Source organism: Nesoenas mayeri (genome assembly GCF_963082525.1).
Source record: "Nesoenas mayeri genome assembly, chromosome: 5".
Classification (NCBI taxonomy): Eukaryota; Metazoa; Chordata; class Aves; order Columbiformes; family Columbidae; genus Nesoenas; species Nesoenas mayeri.
In genome coordinates, this window is record NC_137548.1 from 24,577,255 (window position 1) to 24,602,562 (window position 25,308).

The 25,308-nt window shown below is 43.8% G+C and overlaps 1 protein-coding gene across 1 annotated transcript; it reads right to left on the reverse strand.

Annotated features, from left to right (window-relative positions):
• Positions 1–5,380: 5,380 nt before the first annotated feature.
• On the reverse strand, positions 5,381–23,533 carry LRRC74A (leucine rich repeat containing 74A; the record flags this gene model as incomplete). Its single annotated transcript, XM_080345240.1, has 14 exons — positions 5,381–5,456; positions 6,726–6,811; positions 7,463–7,570; positions 8,729–8,872; positions 12,372–12,467; positions 13,339–13,533; positions 13,878–13,963; positions 15,661–15,742; positions 16,510–16,559; positions 16,990–17,086; positions 17,806–17,913; positions 18,536–18,711; positions 19,915–20,025; positions 23,446–23,533. 14 exons carry the CDS (start codon positions 23,531–23,533, stop codon positions 5,381–5,383), a joined length of 1,503 nt encoding a protein of 500 aa, XP_080201366.1.
• Positions 23,534–25,308: the final 1,775 nt, after the last annotated feature.

The following is a 25,308-nucleotide window of genomic DNA, read 5'->3' on the forward strand; positions in this document are numbered from 1 at the left end:
AATGTGCTGGGGACCCATTTCTGAGAGCGGAGCGCCCTCTGCTAGGTGGAAAGGAAGGAAAAGCAGACGAAGGCGCAGCTCGCCGGGGAAGAAGCAATTTTACTGCTGGGTCCTCCTTAGACACTTGCACACTGAGAAGCCAGCGGATAGTCCATCGACACCATCAGTGTCCTCACAGTGACGCGAGGGGAGGGCTCATAGCTCTGCTGTAAGTTGTACGGCAGTGATAAACCTCTGATTCTAACTGCCCTGCTTGGACTTCTCCGCACATGTACCCAGTGTAACTGCTCCCATACCAGCTCCACAAAGATGAGGTGGGGACAAAATGATGGCTTCATCTTCCCTCACTGGGGAAGATCATGACTGGACCTGGTCTCAGTCCCTTATGGGGGGCCATATTCTGGAGACCTTCTCCGTCAAATGATCACTTTATCCTGTGACCCCAAATGCAAATATAGACCATCAAGGAATGCATATACTCAGTTTCCTGAAAGGAGGATCCTGTGAATAAGGTTACATGGCAGGACATTATTTCCTTGTCCTCCTGGGACTTGATCAGATACCCACTTCCCATGAGGCTGTGAAAGATAGCATATTTGTCCCTTGAGAGATACACAGCTAATAGCATGTCAGAATTAAGATCCTCATGAAGTATCTGGAACAGAGAAGGCTACCAGAGCAATCTGTACAGCCTGCAGTGTGGGTCTAGCTGCCATCTCAGTGGCCTGCAAGAAACAGCATGGCAAGGAATGAGCAATGGGTTGATTGCATTCTTCTGGTCGGTCAAATTCAGGATGCAATCCTTTGGCTGGCCTCTCTGGATTAAGAAACTATGAAATAGCTTCAGTATTATTGATAGACAAGGACTCACCCACATAAGAAGGAAAGAATAACTATAACATACATTTTCAAAAACTGAGATGTCCGTGATGATCTTGACATTTTCCAGTGTCTTATAAAAAACATTAGTATCAGTTAATTGTCCCAAATCTGCTATCTCATGCTGAAAAAGTTAAATTTTGTCCATGCAAACGTTCACTTCATCATATCTTTAGATTCTGTGATGTTGTTTTGACAGATCGAGTGAGGTTTTACTCAGTGAATGAATGGACAGGAGGCTTAGGCATGTCAGTACATTGTGCATGGCATGTTCCCAGTCCCATGATGCTTGATTTTGTGCCTGGCTGCAGAATGCTGCTTTGCATGAGGTATATGTCCACTTATATATGCTGAACACCGTTTGATATGCTCATTATATGGATGGGAGGCCACTGTAACAAAGAACTATTGATGCAAGTTTCAAAGATGAAGACTAGTATCAGTGTACCCACTTCAGCAGCCCATGAGATTTCTCCTTTGAAAATAAAGCCAAAAACCTTTAGGCCAGTTCAGCTAGACAGATCAAAGATCTTCAACATGAACAAGCTGAGATAGTTTGGCATATAACATTAGTCTTTATATTTACTCTGAGATTTCCAGAGATTCTAACTAGGGATGTCTTTTTACATGCAGCGATATGTTGGTTTAAGTGTCGTGGTGGTGCCTAGGAAATCAGAATGAATTGAGTCTCATTCTGCTGGATGAGATCCACAATAAAAAAATGATTTCCCCTGCAAGAGATCCAAAGGTTCATCTAAGCTATCTAACGCATTAAATACTCTGGTGTGCATGCTGTGTTTTCAAAACATGTTACTTAAACAGTGTTAGTTTGTTTCTAATATTGAAGAGATCTGACAATGTCACTTGACTGTGTCACTCTCACAAGCCAGGGAAGATGCAGAGATTATGTTTAGGCAGCTTTCTGCACTGTCTCATTTTGTGCTGGCAGGCTGAATTCCTGAGGTATGTTAGATGAGTCTCAGAGCTGCTTTAATTTATGTTGGCCGAACCATTTCCTTCTGCAACATTTCACAGGTGCAGGATCAGCAGAGCAATTCATGTTGCACACCCAGACTGCCCATGCTCAGTACCTACCACAGTTTATCCCTGAATTCTCAGCATGGGGATAAATGCTGCTGCCAAGCTTAGAAAAGCTTTATTGGTCTGAGAATGCTCAGAGAGACCCAGCAACAATACAAACCACAACTACATCCCTCCACCACATTGCTTATATGTGTATTTGGAGAATTAAAATTTTCACTAGCACTGCCAGTTTTTTGCCAGTATTTTAATTGCATCAGACTACATAGTAGGATGGAAGGTTGCATCTGGTTCCTTCCCAGAGATCAAATCTCTTTTGCTTTTGTGTTTGGCAAAGTAGGTAATTTTTATTTATCAAGCCCTTCTGGAAAGGAAATTTTGGTGCAAACTCTTCAGCTGAAAGAAACTGTCCAATCTCCCTGTAGGTCTTTCCTGATGTAAAGGTACAACCTAGCTGCCATATCGTTGTTTAATGTGGAGTTTAAGTGGACACTCAAATAAATAAAAGCTTTACCTGCTGTAGGCCAGTACCCATCTCTATTTGATTATGTTGTTTTCTTACAGAGGATTTTTGATGGCTGTAGCTAATCTAGAATCTCAAAGGCGATAATTGAACAAATCAGTTTAGTTGGGCAGCCAATTCTGTGCAAACCTAAGTGGAATAGTAATGCGCTGCAGGAGATAAAGATGTTTGTGTAACATATGCAACACAACCCAAGACACTGTGGGAAGAAAAGACAGATAGTTAACAATATATCCATGCTACATCTCCACTCCAAAGTGCACCCTTTTCTGCAGAACAAACACAATGCTGTAGTGAAGCACAACCTTCACTCTCTGCCATCAGATACCCCGAGATCTCATTGTTCTCTCTCCCATGTTTTCCAGTCTGGAAACTTCTCACGCCTGATCTAGCTTAAGTGGCCATACAGTATATGCCCACTGATAAGCCAAGAGGCTCATTTTTGATCTTGTTCTGTGTCTGGTAACAATGGCTGCTGCTGGTGCCAAAAAAACACTTTTTCCCCCTTGTTTGTTTGGTTTTTTTTTGTTTGTGTGTTTGTTTTTGGTGCAAATATAAAATCATGAGGTGTTCCCATCTCCCTGGCCTTAATTCTCAGCCTGCATTTGTTGGTATTTATATTGCATGCCTCTTAAGCTGAAAAAAAAAAAAAAAAAAGACTAAAAAAGGATTTATTTGGGCTGAGGGGGAGAGAAAGGCATAGATACTGCACACTGACATAGCCAATGAATGGTGAACACTTGGTCAACAGACTCGGAGCCACTGAAGAACATCTTAGAAGATGACCTGTTATAAACAACAGCCCCCTCCAGAAATGATGAATAACTACACTCAGGTCCGTGGATCATGTGCAGTAACTTCAGTGGATCCAAGAGCTACTAAAGCTGTCCTGGAGCTGTGATACCTCTCTGTACACTTCACAAGTATGGGCCAACAAGCGATGTCAGAGTTGCTACATGGGTAGGGACCAATTGTCAGGTATCTCCAGTCCCTCAACCACGGATGCAGCGAGTCCAGCACAAAACCTTCCGTAGCCACTGCCCCCACCCCACCGGCCTCCGGGGCGGGATGCTGGAGGAGTGTCTCCCAAGCGTTAGAGCGATGCTCCCGCTGGCCGTGCGGCTCAGCTCAGCCGCAAGGGAGCCGCGGTCAGCAGAGCAGCGGGCGGCGGGTCCGCACAGCCGGGGCCCGCGCGGGGAGGGCAGGGGCGGCACCACCGGCCGCGCTGCCGGGCTGGGGCGACACCCAGCGGCCGCCGCGGGCGCTACCTCCGTTCCCCCCCCGGGCCTGCGCGGCAGGAGGGGCCTTCCCCGCCCGAGCCGCGTGTGAGCGGGCCGGCCCCGCGCTGCGGGGCCCCCTCTGTGCAGTGGTGGGCCTGGGCCGCTGCACCGAGCCCTTGACTTCGCGAGGGAGGTCTTGCAGATTTAGTGTGGGCTCCTATGAAAACGTATCGCAGTGCCCAGGAACAGTCGAGAAAAGCTGATTACATTTTAGGAATGACTGGGAAAGGAACAGAAAACCCCACAATGTTATTATGCCTCTGCATGTGCAAACTGCCCAACGTCGCAAATGCTCTCTGCTGCTCTGATTCTTCATCTCGAACGCCACATGTTCCATATGGGCAATGGGTATAAACTGGAACACAGGAGGCTCCATTTAAATTTGAGAAGAAACTTCTTTGCGGTGACAGAGCACTGGAACAGGCTGGCCAGGGGGGTTGTGGAGTCTCCTTCTCTGGAGACATTCAAAACCCACCTGGACACATTCCTGTGTAGCCTCATCTAAGTGTTCCTGCTCTGGCAGGGGGATTGGACTAGATGATCTTTCGAGGTCCCTTCCAATCCCTAACATTCTGTGATTCTGTGTGATTCTGTGATATGTGAAGAGGGCACTGACTGCAGTCACAAGTAAATTCTGGAAGACCACAGGCATCAGAGGACACAAACCTGCTCGAGTAATGAGCTAAAGCCTACTGAAGATGCATTCTGAGCCATCATACCATGTCAATAGTCATGTTGACCTCTGATGAGGCACTGGAACCACCTGAAATCTAATTGAAATGTTTTTTTTTTTTCCCATGTGGGAATTGTACTTGGAAAGAGACACTTACCAGATGGTAACCAGCTGCTTCTTTTCCTTGCTACTGAAGTGGCCAGCGTTTTCCAGTTCTCCAAGGTTCTCGATTTATAGTCTATGTTGTCAGTTGCTCACATGGCAAAATGTATTTCTTGTGCATCTGCTCATCTGTATCTTTTTACATTTTATAAATTCTGTTTATTTATAAACATCAATATATGCAAGGTTTTAATTCCTTCTTAAGAATTGTAGAAATATTTTTCTTTTTTAAAAAATATTGGTTTAAAAAAGCAGTTTAGTATCTGAGCCATTTAAAATCTCTTACGGTTTCCACTCTTCTAGCATATTTTTCCCCATGGAGATATTTAATACAATTCTTAGTACCCATAACTTTTTGAGCAACATGAGCTGTAGTTTCTTAGGAATTTAATTCTCCTCTTGCAAATGTCCCTGTATCAGAACCACTAAATCTGGTAGGGATTGTCTGCAGGGCACTTCCTTCAGTTTTTCTTTGTCCATCTGCTCCCCCTCGAAGTAATAAAAGTAATGAGTTTTCTTGGTTTCCTCGTTCTTGTTTTTTGTCTCCATCTCTGCAAGTAAGTTCAGCAGCATCAGCACGCAGAGTGAGACAGATTTGGTAACCATCTCCAAAGGACCAATGTCTCCTGTCCCTAACTAAAAGTACCAGACTATATGGGTACCTGCTGTGTAGGGGAACATCAACTTTATTTCTACATCAAATAATTTGGACTATTAGAGCTCCCCAGGGATGAGCCTCCCCAAGCCCAGGGCCACCCTGAGCTTTCTTCCAGTATTTATTCTACAATCTTTCACTGTCTGACCTGCCTTCTTGCTTCATTTTTATGGCTTTTCCTTGTTTTCCTCCTCAGTTTCCTCTTCCTCAAGCTTCTGTGCCATCTTCTGCTCTTTTAAGTGACTGAAGGAAAAGTTGAACCAGTGTTAATTTAGTAAAGTGAACCTTCCCTGTAAGGTATCTTAAAGCTGCTGAAAGGACCTTGAGGAAACAGCCTGGGGTGGGAACAGTAAGGACAGCAAAAGTCACAACTCTTCTGACTGTTGTCTACAGGGTGAATATTTCCGCTACCACACGTACTACAGGGCTAAAATGCATTAAGCAGCTAGATAAGGAGTAGATATTAACATTTATCTTTCCCCATCTATCAACTCCGTAGCATTAATAGCACCAAATGAAGTCTTTGTTGACCATTGGGTTTTAATGGGTAATTTTCTTACTACTAAAGCATGATTCTGTAGTTTGTGCCTGAAGTACCTGGGAACCCCACATAACCTCTCATTCAAGATTAACCAGGCTAAGGTCTGTCTAGCGTCTGAGCAGGGATGCTTTTAGTATGTCACTGATGTATGCAAAGGAATAAAGACCAAATCTAAGTAATTAGCTTCTCTTTTAAAACTTTAGGAAGCTAAGAGGTGAAGATTAAAACTAGACTACAGCATATATTCAAACCCATCAATATGTGCTGAGGGATGGGAATATTTGGGCATGATTAATAGGGCTTTCAGCTGATGAGTCACATGTCAGAACTGACTGAAAATCTAAGGGGAATTTTGCATCCAATGACAAGCTGTTTAGCCTGAAGCGACTGACAACCTCCAAGGAGTTTGCTGCTGACTGCTCAGGCTCTCAGAACTTGGACATGATTGCTACAGGCACTAAGGAAGAGGCACTTTCAAGAGAATGAAAAGTTCTGTAGTTTGAAAGCAGGTTTCCAGGGAAAACTAGGTCTCCTAAGAAGGAGGATCAGAGAGAATGAAAAAAAAAATGAGAGTCCCTGAGGATGGAGGAAACGGTTTGAAGGCACAGATACAGTGTCTTTGCAAATCTTACCCTGGCTTCAGCGGGAGGAGAGTGTTCAGTTGATGCTTATCATGCTGGCTTATGAGCATGAATGAAAATGCCATTCAGGTCTGAGATCCCTGCACTCTCACAGCAAGTTTATTAAACAGAAAAATAAGACTGACTTATAGTTTGACTGAACAGGGCTTCTAAGCATGCAAGATGTTATTTCATCTACCTTTTACATAGGTAATTTTTGACCAGTAATGTACTGGTCAAAAACATATGTCCCTTCACCTCCTAAGGTGAATAAGGTTATGTTTATTTGGTGTTGAGCCAAATTTAAAAGAGACAGACAAGCCAGGACAGTAAGTGGAGTCACTCACTCACCTATAGTCCACAAACCCTGTCCGATTCCGGTCTAGCTTTTGCACTAGTTCCCCAATTTGTACTCGATCCAGTGGGATTCTTGATTGCTAAGAGGGTAAGATAAATGTTAGCAAACCTGCATATTTTCAAGCAGAAAAGTCCTCCATATCATACTGGGACCCATCGTCTTTTAATAGGTGAGCAGATGGCTCAGTGCATGGCAGAAGCAATGGAAAAAATACACAAAATGGTGCTGGGGAGGCAGTTTCACTCTTTTAGGATTAAAATAACAATTTTCTGCATTTTTTTTTTATAAAATAGCATCCTGGCTGGCTGGCCATTGCTGCTGATCCCAAGCACCATGGTGGTTTTGGCAGGAAGAGAACTGTCTACTCAGGGTGTAGAGGCAAGGGTTTAAATGCCTCTTTTTCACTTTCCCAGGGCAGTAAGACGTAATTATCATGATCCTGTATATCCTATTCAAACAGCTGAGCTCTGTGAGTTTTACAAGGCTCCTGTGATACTCTGAAGTTGGTCCATTATCACTGATGCTATCCGCCGTATTTATTGGATGTCACAGCATTTCTATTGTGTCTCAACTTTTGTTCAGGGCCCAAGTTTTGCAATGGGTGAATTGAGCCTTTTAGTCTGAACAATGTCACCAGCAAGGCTGGCTGGTGGCTGTGCCACAGCAGAAGGGTTTCCCTAGAGCAGAACCCTGCCAGAAGAGCATCCTGGCCCTGCTTTCAGAGGCACACCTGCATCATGGCTCTCCGGAAGGTTGCCACAGGGATCTTCATGTTTCCATCCTTGTCAATTTTCCTAAAAAAGTCCCAGAGCTGTAGGTTGTGTGCTTTCAAATAGTTCTAAGAGAAGCAGAGATAAAACATGGGCATAACCATGAATCAGCCACTGATACCTGCCTCCAGCTCTCCCCTTATTCTTCCGTCACCCTGCTTTTACTCAGCCTATCACTGAGATATATGAGTCCATAACTCCTTGTGCAGCCACCCTATTGTCAGAACAAAATCATTTTGTTCAAGTTAAACCCATTCTTCTCAGTTATACCTCCCTCTCCCCCTACCTTGAAATAAGACTCAGTAGTAAACCTGTTTCTTCTGATAATTACACATGGTTATTTGGTCCTCATCCCAGCAGCCACTGCTTGGCTCGGCTGTCTAATCCAGAGACAGTCCTCTCCCCCACATCTCTGATCACTTCTCTGAATTCCCGTGTGTTTGAATGAGGACACATCTGAGTACCATAATGGCTGTTAAAAACCGCAAAGCATGCTAGTGCGAGCATCACTAGGTGTGAGGCACGGCAGCACTGTTTGATGTCAGTTAACAGCATAAGCTTTTGCTTAAGTTCATCTGAATCCGTATCTACAGCAAAGTCTCACACAATTAGCTGAAAACCTGCACAGCAGCCAAGAAACTCAGTGAAGCTGGTAGTGCGAAAGTGTTATTTAACTCAGCAGTGTTCAAGTGCTCGTATATCCTTGCAGCAAGGAGGACAGCACCATCTGCTGACATCTGTAGAAATTACAGACCTTGAAACGTAAAGTGTTTTACATTTAGGCCAGTATTTGCTTGTAATAGCATATTCTGCTTTTATGAAACATGTTAATTTTGCTGCTAAAGCACAACTGTCAGTGAAGGGTTCTATGAAAGCCAGCTGTTGCGGTAGGTGTGTGATGAGGATGGACACTCATTTGGATCAGACCTGAAATCAATCAGTTTGTTTTACACAGCGAGCAAACGTATTCAGATTATTTTTCCCCCAGTGCTCTCAGATCCTAAGGCATTAGATTCTCCTGAAGATCAAAGGATTTGCTTAGGCAGCCTGTGTGGACTGAGATATGTGAATATTGTGATAGTCTTTGTGAATATACTTTTCTGAAGGAACTTGGCTGAATTTCCCACTTGGGAGAAAGCTTACCCCTTCCAACCTCCATCCCTGTAAGTGCTGGGAACACATGTACTGTGTACATGGGAACTGTGGACCCAAATTCAGTAGCTCACCTGAATCAGTTTCATGGGATTTGGATGCTGCTTGGGGATCTTGGAGATACAGCCTTCGACCTCATCATAGATGACATCTAGTTCAGGACGCATTCGATACACCCCATCCAGCAACTTAATGAAATTTTCGTTCACCAACACATTCTGGTACATAGAAGAAAGGAGATTACAGTCAGCATGGACACCCAAAGAACAACAAAAACATGTTTGTATGAACAAATCCATATAAAGTCACCATTAACCATTTTCTCCTAAGGCTAGTGCCTTCTGCCATCTGTACTCTTCACTTTCAGGAATCCTATGAATGGCTGACCCTAAACAAGTGTTCTTCTTCTCCTATGCCTGAGACAGAAAATGATCTACTAATTTATGTAGAAATTAACTTAATGTGAGCTAGGTGTTCATCAGGTAAATGTCTACACTGAAGACCCTGAGATAGTTCTACATGAGTCTCCTCTCCATTTGACTAACATGCAGACTGCAGTTTGAACCATTAATGGCCAAAATGTGCCATAGAGTTCTGCAAAAATAAAAAATAAAATCACCCAAGGCCTAAAAGAATTAGTATCTCCAGCAATGTAGCTTTATAACCCAGACAAGAAAGGTGCATCTGTCTGGCAAGAGTCCGGGTGTCTCCAGATGAAAAGAACTTTTAGTGAAACTCTATTTCATTTTGTAACCCTAATGTGAAGCTCCAGTCAGCAGTACAAGACCTGATGATTGTTTTTTGCCCAGAGATTTCATACAGGGTAGTGACAGCCCAGGATTTCAGAGCTCATACTGTGAGCTTTCTGGTTTAGTATGTATAGAGAGGGCAGCAGCACAGTGTCCTGATTTAGGGGTTTGGGATACTAGAGAGTAAACTACCAATGCGCAAATGTTGATGTCACTGTAATTTATTCTTCTAAATTTAAGTTATGACAAATTTACCTTTGCCTTGACTGATCTTTTGAAACCATGATTATGATTTTGTTCATACCCGTGATGGCAGAGGAATTGTTCATGTATTGTGTTAGATGTATATGTAATTGTTGGAAATTTCAAGGCAGTTCAGGAAATTAATGAAAACTTCTGTTTCTGTCATTCGGGAGGTTTCTGAGGCATCAAGAACCATATTTTTTCCCAGAGTGTATTTACAACATCTCCCAGTGCATTCTTACAGCTTCTTTTCTAGAAGCTTAAGATCTCCTGTTCTTTAGATCCATCTAGAAGCTTATGATCTACTGTGCAGTGAGCTCTGGATTCTTACTACTCAAAACCAGTCTTAAACGAGTCTGGATCTGGCTAGCTTTACACGCTTCCATTCAGCACCAAGGGTTTTGTGGAGGTGGAGTGACTGTCTGAAGAAGCCATTGAGACATCCCTGCACTCTGCACCCGAGCAGAGTATCCTAGGCCTGGGACAGCGCAGGAGAGCTGGAGCTGGCTCTGCTGGTTGCCAGCTGTCTCCAAGGCCAGCCCAGGCTTGGCCCCAGGGGAAAGCCAGTGGGCAACCAGTGCAGCCTCCGGAGCAGCACAGCCAAACCGCTGGGTCTGGCCTGACAAACCGGGCTGGGGTTTGGTGGCACCTGGACGGAGCCAGCTTGTGCATTTCTGTATGTTTGACACAGTTCGCAGGCCAGAAAAACAACACAGGGAGAGGGTTTTCTTCTGTATTGTGATGGTGAAGACAGGAGTGTGCTGGCTATTTTGACTCATGACTTCTACAAAATATTTGATAGTTGGTATCTGCAAGTTGAAACCCTATAAAGAGTAGATTAGGAAAAGAACATGAGCAAGTCATACTTGGAAATGTAGCCAGAGTAATAAACTGTTGTTAAAAATGTGTATTTCTGTAGCTTTGCCTTTGCTAGGGCTGTCAAACCCATGCAACAGTTTATTGAGATGATCCTTATTCAAAATTCCTCTTACAGACACACTAATTATTAATTCTTTAAAAGCCAAGATAAACAATTATCACCAGGAAAAGGGGCAGAAGAGGCTTTTGTTTATGTCTTCCCTGAAGTTTCCTATAAAAGATTAAAACCTTTACTAATTTCTTAAAGGTTTAAGACAGCATAAGATCTTTGGAGCTGTATATTTGCAAATACTCTGAATTGAAATGCAAAACTCCCTCCATCACAGGTGGAATGAAGTCTGTCAGATAGATCAGATGTTTGCCTACAAGCATTTGATTGGGATACTGAAATGCCATTGTAAATTTATGCCATTGACCATTTATCTTGTGAAATGCCAGATAATTTAGACCTTTTTGAAGGGTGAAGAGAGCATCTGTTAACCCTAAAAAGCAGAAATGCATAGTGAGATTTAGGTTGAAGATTCTTAATAAACTCATTGTCTCAAAATTTCTCGAGTGCCTCCATTTAAATAAATGCATTTCAAGAATGTCTTGAGTTCCTCAGAATTTAGCTAAAATACATTACTCTTTCTAAGTCTGTGAATTGTTTAGGTTACTAGTAATAAAACCAGCAGAATCATGTCTACTGTAATGAAGTCCTTTACCCTCAGACAGCCCATTTTTGTTTTCCTTTGCAGAATGAGTCCTGACTCCTTGCAGAATTGGCAAATTCTCTTTGATCTGAATGTATGCAGGAAAAATTTTTTGCCCTAGAGGAATGCCTGTTCTTCAGATGATCTCTGTTGAAAGCCCTCAATGCTCTCAGGGAAGACCGTAGATGAATATTTATTCTGCATTGTTTTAGTTTCTTTCTTTACTACAGTAACCACAGGACAAAGATACACATGCAGACGTAATTTAGATACAACCCATTACACTAGTCTCCAAACTACACATGAACTTTTTTTTAGCATGTTTTAAGCATGAACATATTATTTATTTTCCAAGTCCCAAACCTAATATTTGTGAAAATGCTCTTTCCTGTAATCACAGTGCTCCTAAAGGTGGATGGAGGGCTCTGAGGCTGCTAAGACCTTCTGTAACTGCTCCCACAAAGCACCGAAGTATGGATGGGAAGGCCCAGAGTGCACTGATGTGTGCCCAGGTGTCTCCCCAGTGTCAGTCTGCAATGCAACTCCTGACCTCTCTCAGGAGCTCGGAAGCATTTCTGAACCTCCTGTTTTAGAAGCAGCACATGAGGTTACAACAATATGTGTCATGCTTCTGACTTGCTATGGAGTAGCATACTAAGATTTGGCCTCTTTGATTTTTTTCCTTGCATGCCAGCCTTTTTTTTTTTTTTTTTTTACTTAAATAAAATTGCTTTACTTTCAATGCTTTGAAGCATCCATCTTCTTCCACTCCTCATACATACAGGCAGGGTATCAAAGCACTTCACAGTATCTAGCATCTTAGGCTGCCCTGGAGGGAGACAGCTCAGGGGATGAAGAGAATTCATCCTCCTCTGGGAATTCACCCTTTGTTCTTGTTCTGCTATTGCAAAATGGGAGTGAAATGTGGAGATACTACAGGCACCTCCCTCCAGAGCTAGACAAAAGTCTTATAATGTCCACATAGCTACTACAAGGGCTGTCAAATAGCAGCCTCTTTTATTAGTGGCTGTGCATAAATGAAACAAACAGCAAATCTCAAAGCAGTTTTGGAAGGGGGCAGCTCTGTGATCCACTCTGTTCCTAAAAACATATAGTGTATGGTTCTGGAGGTTTTCTAGCACATAAGCTCTTACTGAGATGTTGATCTCCTCCATCATGGATTTGGCGTTCTTTCTAACAGACACGACTAGTGCAGTGGCACCTTCCACGGTCAGGGGATTATTTACCATCTGTTGAAGAAGAAACATGGATCCAGACATGGTGAGAATGAGGATTACATGCCCTGGCAGAAGCCATGCTGTAACTTCAAGGATGACCCTTTTGCGTTCTTCAGCGGGGCTGTCTCTCAGGATGGTGATGTTAGATCTAGCTGAGAATGCAGCTTGTAAGCAAGCTGACTTTTCTGAGCTGAATTCCTAGAGAATGATCTTGGATTGAGAAGACATGTTAGCTCTCAAGCCTAACCTCTGAAGCAAGCTCAGCTGGTCATTCAGTTTTTCCCTTTCCGGGATTACTGACCCTTGGTTACTAGAAGGCTGTTTTGTCTTTTTCCAGGTCTTGACAATACTCCTGTCCTTTAGGTAGTGCTGTGACATTGCGCGGATGTGGCAATGCCAGTTTATCATGTGTTTGAATACTTTTTTAGCACATCATGAACACATTGAGAAAGGCACACTCTTGCCCACCTGCAAACTTCAGTGTGAATCTTTGCTTTAGGTTGAAATGCATATTATGTGTACAAATGTACCTTCCTAACTACATTTTATCTGTTGAATGCCTAGGTTGTCTGCTAGACATGTTGAATGCCCAGGTTCTCTCTTGACTGAGATTAGACATGACGGGAATCAATCCATTTGGGGTGATAATGGGTGTGGCGTTATGCCAAGCCAGTCCCCGGGGGATTTTTGGGGGGAACAGTGCAATTTAGTTGCCCTGGAAGAAATGGGACAGGATTTCCTTCTGCCCTGCTTCCCCCCAACCCAGAGCAATACTAATTTCCTCCAGTTCTATCTCAGACAGCTCACTTCTGTCTTCTGTCCCTCCTCAGATCTTTTTACTCCCTGTGCTTTTTCCTCCAGCCCTGCCAGGGCTTTGCTTTACCTTCAGGATTTTGAGATTTCCATTGACTTCAAGGCCTCTGCAGAGCCTCTTGGCTCCCTCATTGTTGATCTGGTTGTTGCTGATGTCCAGGTGAACCAGCACATTATTGACTTTGAGAGCTTCTCCTAGGGCCAGTGCTCCCTCGTTGCCAATGCCATTCCAAGAAAGGTTGAGTATTTTCAGTGCATCATTGACCTCCAGGGAGAGAAGAGGGAACTTAGCTACTGCATGCGCATTTTCTGTAACACTCTACCGTTTCTTGCCTGGTTCAGACAGGAGCATCAAGTCACACCCAGGCAGCCCCAATGAATCCTATATCTCTGCAATTTCACCAGGGTCTCTCCATCCACATAAGTCACCAGACCTACTCACTGTTTTAGTCTTTCTCCTGGCACTGACTGCCACCGTCTGCAGGATGAGGCTTGCTGGAGCTACTGAATGCTGCTCAGAACTCGGGCATGTGAGTTTCCAAGCAGTGTTACAGCCAGCTCCTGGCAGTAATCACTGTGAAGGGTATCACATAACAGGTATGTTCCTACCCTGAGACCTATGCTCAGTCCTACTGCCCCCTTCCTCTTCAGGTGGTTCCAGCTCAGGTCCAAAATCTCCAGTTTTGTGTTGCTGGCTAGGAGAGAAAAACTGAGATGTTAGCTCATGAAAAGTGGTCTGGACGCAGCTGCTGATCCACTGAGGGACTAAAAGTTTGCTGGGGGTTCAGCAACAGCCTTCATTGATTGCAGTAAGAGGAACCTGTACCTACAGAGCCTTTGCTGTACACACTGCCCAAAGAACGGATAACGGGCTGCTGATCACAAGTAGAAAGGGAACATGGTTGGTTTTTTGTTTGTTTGTTTTCTGGCTTAATCAAAGACAAGTTGGGAAGGAAGAAGGTAGAGAGGGGGAGGATTTCTTATTAATAGACACTGTCTGTGTTTCTCACTGTAAAAAATGGCTGCATTCTCCTTGCTTCATCAAAACCATCAAGATTAATTCTGTGTATATTTGATTAGCAGAAGAGAGGAATTAATCTTCATAGCATAATAGCTGTGCCCAGCTGTATATGTGCTAGGGCCAATTCACATGCATAGCACACCTCATGGCGTAAGTTTTACTTAGAGCAGGGTGTGTGTGAATTCATTTGTGTCTACTGTGACACTGGGAAGGGTAGGACTTGCTGCCAACACTTGCTTCTCCTTCTCAGAGAGAAGTTCTTGTCCAGGTTTCCCATGGATGGGAGGTTGGATGGAGGCAGATGGTGAGTTTAGCTGACTATAAAATATTTCCTTTAAGAAACAAAACAGAAAACTAACAGATTCTATGATAATCTCTGCTGTTCCTGCCTCAAGTGACCTGGAAGGAGAGAAGAGCTGTAAGACCTTTAATTTAGGAGAGGCATTTTTCTGAGCTGGGAAGGTCACAAGTTTTAGTACTGATCTCTGCAGTGCCTGCAGCCTTGTCCAAGGCAGGGGCACAGCGCCTTGTCCTCACTGCAGTTTTAATTGATCCATCTTTTAAAGATATGGACTGTAATTAGAAAGACACACATATCAGTGGAAATACTGAACCAGAAGAAGGAAAATGTTATTTAAACTGTAGGCACTGGGTTACTGAAATGCTCAAGGAACTGGATGCTCATAGCACATGCCTGTGGCCATTACGGTAGCAGGCATGTCAGACATACTGAGGGAAGAAGAGCCATCAGATACTCATGGAAGTCTTTCCCAGTACAGTAATAGCACCTGAGATTAATGAAAGACTGTAACTGTTTTGTTTGCTTTTCCTCTCCAGGGCTACTAGCACACTCTGGATCTCACTTTGTCTGAGCAGATAAATTAGGGAGCTTAATTTTATTTCTTCCTAATCTGTTTCCCTTACTGCTTGCTGTGCAATGGCTCAAACCATTAGAGTTTGGGCTACTTAAGCAAAATTGAAATCACTCTTAAACTTTGCAATCAAAGGCTTAAAACAAACAACAGTTGTGATTCTATTAGATTTTAATAAAATGCAATTTTCTGCTTTATATTCCCTGACGGACTTCGAGCTCCCTTCTCTCTGATACGGGCTGCTCCGTTACAGTGATTTCTTATTCTGCCTTTGTGTTCTGATACATCAGTCACAGTTACTAGAGTCACCTGTGGTGATTAGGGTGAGTCTGTGGACCAGGCAGGAAGCTCTTATAGCTGGGGCTCCCTGGCTTTTGTACTGCCCACAAGGTCATGAGGCATTTTTGCTGGAGAGGGAAATACATGTTCACTGTGCTGACGCCATCAAGGCCCCCAGTGCCTGTACTCCTGGCTTCGTGAGAGTAATAAATTAAGTTACCGAGCATTTGTCCCAGGAGCTGTCCTCCCTTCTCATGGAACTCATTGTGGCTGAGATCCAGCTTCTTCACTTGGTAATTGCTCTATAGAGAGACAAATATGCAGAGACAACCAGATCATCTGGCCAGCTGCAACCAGCTGTCATACCAAGGTTCCCACATAAGGATGAAACAGAGGGATATCAGACACAGTGAAATCTTCAGTGCTTGGGAGATATCAGCACGGAGATTGCAGCGCTGCATGTCCCAAAACAAAGCTTTGTTAGGCCTATAACATCCCAGTGATTATCTTTCAAAACCAGCAGAAGCAATTGGACTTGGTGTTGTGCAAACTTCCCTTGCTTCCCTGCAATTCTGTTCCTGCCCCTGTTTCACTGCCACCATTGTACCTTGACCAAGAGCACTTTCTGATACCAGGTCAAGGCCTTGCCTCAGGGCAGCTTCTGCTGGTGCCAGTGATGTCTTTGGGACAGGAACTAACCAGAGAAGTCAAACGTTTTCTTTTTACTAGAAAACTGCAAAATGATATGAAGTTGGGTTACTTATACTTCTTTTAATCTTTTTGTCACCCAGATGTCATTCTGTTGTTCTGTTACATGGTCCTGAAGGTTTGTTTCTCAGCCAGACTCACACATCTGTCCTGAGAAAATGTTAATGCAGTCCATCCTGCCCTGTGTCCTCCAGCATCTCTCATTTCTGAAGAAGCAAGAAGCACTTAGCAGAATTATGTCAGGAAATCATGTGGACATTTCCAAGTGAAATCACGCCAAGTGAGTAGCAGCTTCAAGATGAGGAGAGTCTGTCACCCAATCTGGCCTGCAAATGACCTTGGATTTCAGGTAACAACTCACCGTTAATGCCTCAGCAAAATACGGTGCAGCCTCCTCTCCAAAGTTGTTTCCTGGGGAGGAGAAGTATGTTAACAGAGTGCTGATCTCTCCCTTGGTGCTCTGCCGGGGTCTGTAGGAAGCTGTGCTTTTAGGTGGAACCTCCAGCCAATCACAGCCCATATCAGGCTGTAAGAAGTTAGTCACTATTCCACCTTGCTCCAGGGAGTAGAATTAGGCCAGTGTGTGGGAAAGACTCTGGCAATTATCCAAATTTCTCATAAGGGACTGTTTTTCAGAGGTGCTGGATATTGAGCAGGCCAAATATTTAATTATATCGCTATAAATCTAGATTTCCACTGTTACTCTAGGTTCCTGTCAGAGACATAGCTGAGAGATTGGTTTTGCCCATAGTCTGACTGATATTCTCAGGATGAGAGACTGGAATGACATATATGCTATTTCACTTCCACTGCCATCACTGCTTGGGTGCATACAGCCCACCTGAGAGATGAAGAGTATGGAGGCAGGACACGTTATCCAAAAGCAAGCTGGTGATGGCTTCAGCTCCTGCTGTGTCTAGATGGTTATTGGAGATGTTCTGGAGGCAAAGGGAGGATAAGAAGGATGAGTTCAAAGAATGAATAAGCTTTATTTTCTTCTTAATGCCCAAGGTATCAGTGGAATAATGCAAGACAAGCAATATGAGAACTGTCAGCCAGGCAGTAATTAACATGTGAGTTATAGGTGCATTTAACCCTGTGTCCTTCCTACAGGAATAAAGCTCTAGAGCCATCACTTTCATATGTGTCTTTGAATTCAGTGAACCAAGAAGCATTTGGACAAGGACCTTTTCTTCCAGTGTAACACAGATCCCATGCCCTATCAAAATGCATTTTGTATACCCCAGTTTCAGAATGAAGGAACATTCCTACGCATTCATATCTGAAAGTTTTGCATTATTCCCTTAATCTATTTAGAAGAATTTCCCCACATCATATTGGAGAATGAAAGTTCCTGACCAAAACATTTTTTCCATTGGCTAAGCATGAATTAGAAAGACTTAGTTATGGTAATTATTGTCACATCTGCTAATGAACAGTTCCAGACTGCCACCACATGCAAACTTCTGCTTTTCAGAAGCTTGTACTTTTTAAAAGTAGAACAGCATAAAATATAATGACTTCCAGAATGTGAATGTTTTTGCATGGGAACAATGGTTATTTTGTTTAAAATCATAATGGAATTAATTGGTTTTCTCTCAGGTGATTGAATTTCATGAGCAATAATTTAAGCTACAAGGTATGTCAGATTGGGTACCAGTACTTGAAGGGAGGAATTCTCTCGTAGCATCTCTGCTAAACATATGGCTCCTTCTGCCAGAATACAGTTGTCTTCCAACTCTAGATGGGTGGTTGTTGTGTTGGACTGAGAAGACACAAAGGTAAAGAAAGACACACAAAAAACTGCTGAAAAATTAATGAAGGGGATAGTTTCCTCAGTTTGTCACTGGACATTTCCTCTAGACCTCACTGCAGGTCCTGAGCCAGAGAGTGATTGGGGGTCATGACAGAGCCCTGGCAGTGGGAACTGGCATACAAAAGACAAACCTTTTTGGAGGGGTTTTGAGTGGGTGGGACTTTCTGTAGCTTTCTGCCAGCTGGAGGCCCAGGTTCAGATCCAAGTGTCAGGCATCTTGGGCCTGTCTATTAGTGAGTGTGACACAGTCCTGTGCAGAACCGAGGGTGGGGGATACCAGTCCCTCCAGCCCCACCTCTGGTCCTGTCGGGCTTAGCAGCACTGGGTACTTGGTCCAATGGCAGGGCATCAATTTGCTCTTGGGAGTAAGTCCAGCAAAAGCCAGCAGTTGCTACACGAGACTTTCCTGTGCAGGGGGTTAGAAATGTTAGGGATGCTCAGAGCTCCTATGGAGAAGATACATGACATTTTCTCCCACGCTGTGTACTCAGTGATGGCTTCCAGGCCTGAGAGAGGCCTCAAATGCCTATTGTTCTTGAGAACAGTGGCTACACTCTTACTGGCTACTCACCACCAGAGCAATAGCAATAGCTTTGACACCTTTGGGTCCTAGACCATGGTGGTTCAGGTTTATATAAGGCTTGTCCAAGTTCTGAATAAAATATGAGACAGGAACCACCTCCACCAGCCTGCATGCTTCCAAGTACAGCTCTGTGCCCCTAATGCTCCTAAAGGCCTTCTCAGGATCTACAGAGAAAAAGTATATTGGTAAGTGGTTGCGTTCAGTGTCCTCCCTCCTCTTTTAAATAAATTATGTATCTTAATAAAATTAAGTAACACTGTACAACAACAGTAGGGTTTTACTCTTAGAGAGTTATTGTCCCCTGGTTCTCCCCCTCCCTTTTTCCCAGACCTCCAAGAGCTAATGCATCCTCCTTCTTCTCCATTTTGCACCCAGTGAGTTCCTACAGCTTCTCACGAGTCTTTAATGTGACTAAACCTTTCTTGGTGTAACTGAGAATTCTTGACATTAGGCAAAGACATTTTCATCTGTTTTGTTTTTTTCTTTTACATCTTATTTGAAGCACACAGCTGATATTGCCAGCAGAGCCGGGGCAGCTCAGAACATTTTGGCTTACAATCAGCAGAAAGAATCCCAGCATTCTCATCTTGGCCATTGGGTGTTGTTGACACAGCTGCAGTGAGACATATCAGTGCAGCTGGCAGCTGTATTTCCACAAAAACCTGTCATTTGGAATTCCTTCATCAAACCACATACTTAGAGCTCATATTTCTCCATGTTGTGATATGCATTCAGTGGTCTGACCTCAAGACAAATTTCCCTCTCATCAAAGCCATTTTCCAGTTCAGTCTGAGCCCTCTAACAAAGTAGTCTTTTATTCTTGCATTCTTATGGTTTTTGATTTTCCTTCCATTTATAACAAGTTTAAAAGTTCTCATCCTAAATTATGGACAAATCCTACTGTTAGAAAAATGAGCGCAAGACTTGCTTAGCTAGAGGACCGACTTCACTAGGCAGAAGATGAGAGCCACCAGAAAAGCCTAGGACAGTTGTGGCAAACCTATGGTGCACAGACCACAATTGCTGTGCCATGTTTCATCAGGAGCGCACAAACAGGGCCTCAGTTTCAGCTAGCTGCTCCTGCTGCCCAGGCAGCAGGCTGGTTATTAAAGGACTAGAGTAAAGAAGAAGCAAAGGAATAGCCATGGTGTATAGAAAACAGTTGAAGGAAGATGCTTGATATCAAAGGGAGAGCTCTTAGAGGGAATTCACCTCCCTGCCTTAATCAATTGCCAGATTACATGTGGTTGACAGGGATCTGGCAGGGTTGTGTCCTTGGTCTGCATTTTGGATACACAGGAGTTGGTAGGTACAGCTCTGACTGTAAGGGAAAGCCTAGTGAGGGCAGATGGTCAGAAAACATTCACCTTCAGCCTCTAGGTCAGTGTCAGAGCCTTTCGTGGCCTTCTCTGCTGAGGCGTCAGCCAGTGACACGTGCTCTGGAGGCTCACTGGTTTCAGCTGTCTCTTCATTCTGGTCTGCCATGAAACCAAACAGATTCATTTTGTCAGTGCAAGCCCAGCAGAGATGTGACTCCCCAGATGTGACAGACAACCCAAGGCTGTCACTGAAGCTTGTGCCCCTCTTCAGCGTGCTCCTTCCCCAGCCACACTTCATGCCCACTGCTCCCTGTGCGTGTGGTGCTGTCCCTGCTGTGGGGATGGGTTCACTCTGGAGCTGCAGGTCTGCAGACTGGCCATGACTTGACTACTTTTGGAAAGAGCCCTCCCCAAATTCTGCAGCCCATGTGCGGGAGGCTCACAGTTCTCCCACATTGCATCTTCATTCCCTCATGAGCTGCCTTTCTCCCCTTTCTCAATTTCTGAGCCCACCAGGCAAAGCAAATTTCCCCTCTTCATCCCATTTCCCCACAAACTTACAAACCAAACCCACACCAGTTCCTCCTAACTCTCCTGAACTGACTCCCACTTCCCCAGGCACAGGCAGGACACCAGTGGCTGACTTTGCAATCAGACTGGGAATGCTTTGTAGTACTCTTCAAGCATGGCAGAAGAGAAAGTGTCTGAATGCTAGTGTGCATTGGGACTGAGTGTAACTAGATCCATTGGAAGGAATACAGCTTCTCTTGCCTACAATTCATAATTTATTTTATGGCTAGAGATAAGGACAATTTGGAGGCTTCATTTTTTCAAGAGGAATAAATGCATAAAAACAAAAAAAAAAAAGAAGAGTAACTTTGCCAAAGTAATTTCTGGATAATAACATAATACATATTTTTTTCCTACTCTGAGTCTTCCTTTTCATTCCCTATCACTGCTTTTACTACCTCCTTCCCTTACTCCTTATTTCCCTTTAGAGGTCCAGGATATTGACCTGTAATTTTGTACTCTTCCTGGGTGTCACTTAGCATTGATGTGTGATGTGGAGCTTGCAGTTTGGCTGCTCATTCAGACCTACGTGAGGGAACAACTGGCCAGCTGGCACCCACATCATGGTATTTCAACCAGCCCTGCAGCTGCAGCTCCTTTATTAAGAACTTCTCCTTTTGCCAGACTTTATTTATTCAAATGATAGGTTTACTTGCATTACTTTCGTGTGAGAAAGACAAAAGGAAGGGTAAAAAAAGGTCTAACTCTCATATAAAGAACTCATGAGACAAGTAGAACCAAAGATTTGCAACATTATGACAGTACCCACTGATTATCTTTGCTTAATGGCCCTACAGTGCTGAAAGTCCTGACAAAGATAAACTTCCCATGCCGGAGAGCAGGTTGTCTCTGCTATACAAAACCCATCCATGATGTATCATGCCCTGAAAACATGGCTGTCATGTGCCCAGTACTTCAGCCAGTCCTGCAGTGTGTGGACTGAGCCTTCTCAGGTAGGTCCGGAAGTGGTCCCTGCACCCCTGTGGAACTGTAGAAATTGAAACTGGTACAGATGATAATACTGTCATTCAAGCAGAAATTTGAAAAGAATTGGATCATGATTATTGGTTTTAAAACCAATGCGGTGGAAAGTGATCAGCTTGGAGACTCCCTGATCACCCCCTCCTTTCCCCAGGTGTTGAGGCTGCAGACACAGTTTTCTGATCAGACTGCCTCATGCATGGCTTGTACCAGTCACAAACCAGGAGCTGAGAAGGGAGTTCACTCCATGGTTTGATGTGCAATTTGTGATGGACGCATCCAGATAACAGCAAATCCATTACCTTGTGCTAGGTTAACAATGCCTGTTCTCTGGCCATGTTGCTTTCTGTTGTAACCTAATTTATGTTGTACAGATATTCAATAAATCACACTAGCAATTTAAACTTCCATAGTTCTGTGAAGCAGAGAAGAACCTGGCAGTTCTGGTTGACAACAGGTTGACCATGAGTCAACAATGTGCCCTTGTGGCCAAGAAGGCCAATGGTATCCTGGGGTGCATTGGGAAAAGTGTGACCGGCAGGTCAAGGAGAGATTCTCCTCCCCCTCTACTCTGCCCTGGTGAGGCCACATCCGGAGTACTAAGTCCAGTTCCGGGCTCTCCAGTTTAAGAGGGACAAGGAATTACTGGAGGGAGTCCAGCAGTGGGTTACAAAGATTATTAGGGGCCTGAAGCATCTTATGAAGAGGGACTTAGAGAGAGCTGGGTCTGTTCAGCCTGGAGAAGGCTGAGAGGGGAACTTATCAATGGTTGTAGGTATCTCAAGGGTGGGTGCCAAGAGGATGGGACCAGACTCTTTTCAGTGGTGCCAATGGTAGGATGAGGGGCAACAGGCACAGATTGAAACACAGGAGGTTCCATCTGAATATGAGGAGAAACTTCTTTATTTGAGGGTGCCAGAGCACTGGAGCAGGCTGCCCAGAGAGGTTGTGGAGTCTCCTTCTCTGGAGACATTCAAGACCTGCCTGGACACATTCATGTGCAATCTGCTCTAGGTGAACCTGCTTGAGCAGGTAGGTTGGATTAGATGATGTCCAGAGGTCCCTTCCAACCCCAACTATTCTGTGAACTGCCCAGGTATTTCACAGTGAAAATATTTTTTAAGTTAATACTGTCAAAAACCCATGAGAAATTCTAATTTTAATATAATTGTTTGGGCTTGATAGCAGGTAACTAATTTTGTCAGATCCCACTTAAGGAGTGAAAATTTCAAGAGTTCATAGCCAAGAACAGAAATCTAGTTTACAGAAAAGCTATCTAAAAGAGACTAATCCCAAACAGGCAATAAACTGTTATTGCTGGATCAGAAAAAAAAAAACAAAAACAGAGCTACCTTTACAGAAAAATAAGAAAAGATATTTAGACAAATGTCATTTTGAAACAATTAAAAGTATCTGATAAAGGATCTAATCTACTAGAACAACCATTAGGGAAAATTATTATGTAGCACTTCATAAATTGCATTATACTCTAGTTAAATACAGAAAAACAAGAACTGAAGAGAGAAATCCCACGCATCTGACTACCTTACAGTAATTGAATTATGAAGGAAACTATGAAATTAATTTTTAATGCCTAAGTGACCTGGAGCCTGACTCTGCTGTGTACAAGCACAGCCTGACAGCAGCACGTTCTTGTCAGCCCTGCTTGTCCTCCTGGGTGATGGAGAGGTCAAACAGGATCTGGTCTCACAAGGTGCTGAGCTCTGACGTCCCCCATGGGCATTAGGGGCAGCTGGGTGGAGTTGCCTGGAAGCTGGTACCGACAAGCCCTCTTCTGATGCATTTTGTTTTTTCCAAGCTGCTCCCAGATGGCAGCTCCTGTCCCTGGGTGCTGGCACCCTGGAACCCCGGTTGCCACCGTTCTCGTTGCTGCCTGGCTTGGGGAAGGGAAGCCTTCCCACCTGGTGATCAGCCTGTGGCAGCAGCAGTCCTTTGGGCTGCTCGTGTTTTCCTTTGGCCATTTCTGACTATTTCTGAAGTGAGTTTGCTAGTAACTAAACACTGCACCTGTGTCCTTCTCAGACTCGTTCTCCATGTCACCACCAGTGAGTGGCGGGTTCATTTGCTTTTTCTCTTCTGTAAATGAGGAGTCCATAGCGACCTCCTAGACCCTGTAAGTTCCTCACACCTATACACAAAGAACACAGCTGCCTGGATGTGATTAAAACATCTCCAAGACGAACGGCACCACTTGTAAGATGTGTTCTTGATTTATACTGTTCATGAACAGGAGAATCCCATTTCCTGCTTGCAGGGGCTGGCCAGGTGTCATGAGAAAGCTCTGCAGAGCCTGTGGCTGCCCCGTGCCCCCGTCCTGTCACCACCACCCTTCTGTGACCTCACCTGCACCTTCCATCTCCAAGGGGTGCCATTCAGTTCTGGAAACCCCATTGCTCTGGGATCCCATCAGCTCCCAATAACAGAGAATAGCTGCGTTTTTGGCTGTGAAACCCTCTGAGATGTATTAGAGAGTCGTGCCAGGCTGCTGGTAAGAGTTCTCCTCTCCTTTGAGTTTGTATTCCGGTTTGTACGATTTCATGAGAAAGCCAGACTGCGGTAGTTACAGTCTTAAAGGAGATGCAGATAGGAGGAGTGTATTCACCTTATTAGTCTTGAATAGATTAAGCCTTCCCTTCTGCAAAATTCTCGGTACATTCATTATTAAAGTGTGGCTTGTAAACATGTCAGCACTTAATGTGACCTCGACTCAAGTACTCATTCATCCCACCAGCTATTGTTGGTGCCAAAATTGGTTTAGTGCTTATTTTACATCATTTATACTGAAGACTTTGTGACCTTTCCTAAGGGGCTAACACCAAAACTGTAACAGACGAAGCTTTCTGACAGGAATTGAACAGAACAAATATGTACCTTTAGAAATCGTTCCATTATGGGTGATGCTCAGTGAACGTTATCTCTTGTACATATTTTGAAGTTTATGTAGCCTACACAGTGTAATATGGGCTATACAGAGAGGAAAAAAAAAAAGTCCATTTTCCCAAGGACAGGGTATTTTTAGTGGTTTTATTCCCCTAGGTTCTACATAAACCTCTCAAGCAGTCCAGTCATTAGAGACCATGGTAGGTTATATTTGGACATAGAACAAAATGCCGCAAAAGCCAGTGGAAAGTTTGACCCTGAAGCAGATGACTGTTGTCAGCTTTGATTTTATTGCCAAAGTTTGTAAATATTTTTTCTTACTGTAGGCCAAACAACTGTGGCTGTCCAGATACTTGCTTGTGTGTGGCACCATCTAACATCCTTCTCCAGTTTCAGTCTGATTATACTGGTGTGGGCTGGGTCTGAAGATACTGTCTTAGATCTTTCCTTTGAAAGAACAGCCTTTTTTTAAATGCCACAGTCATCAGACCTTAATGTTGTGGGTCCTTCCTCTGAAGAACTCTCCCCATTTTTGGACTAGAAACCAATGATGGTTTCCAGAGGTTTCCTTACTGCAGCAGGAGATGGGAGACCACAGTCCAGTTCTGTGCTTTGCCAGGGACATCTGTGGGTTTTGAGACAAATCCCTATGTCTGTGGTGTTTTATAAATAGGGATTTGAAAATGAGACTGGTGGGATTATTATGTATATACATTATAACATCAGCTCATATCCTAGCTGTGGACACCTATTGTGCTTATCGCCATACACAAAAAGGGTAAGAGGCAGGTTGTCCCTCAAAAAATGTTTTGTCTAAGTATAAACCATGAGATAGCAGCAGGTCACCATCAAGGGGGCAGTCTGGCAGCACTCTACATTCAAAGGTGGAATGAAGCAGAACATATAAAACGTGGACTTCAGCCAGGACTCCTCTTTTCATATGAAACTGTCGGTTTTCAACCTGTGACTGGTTTCCTCTCGCACAGGCCA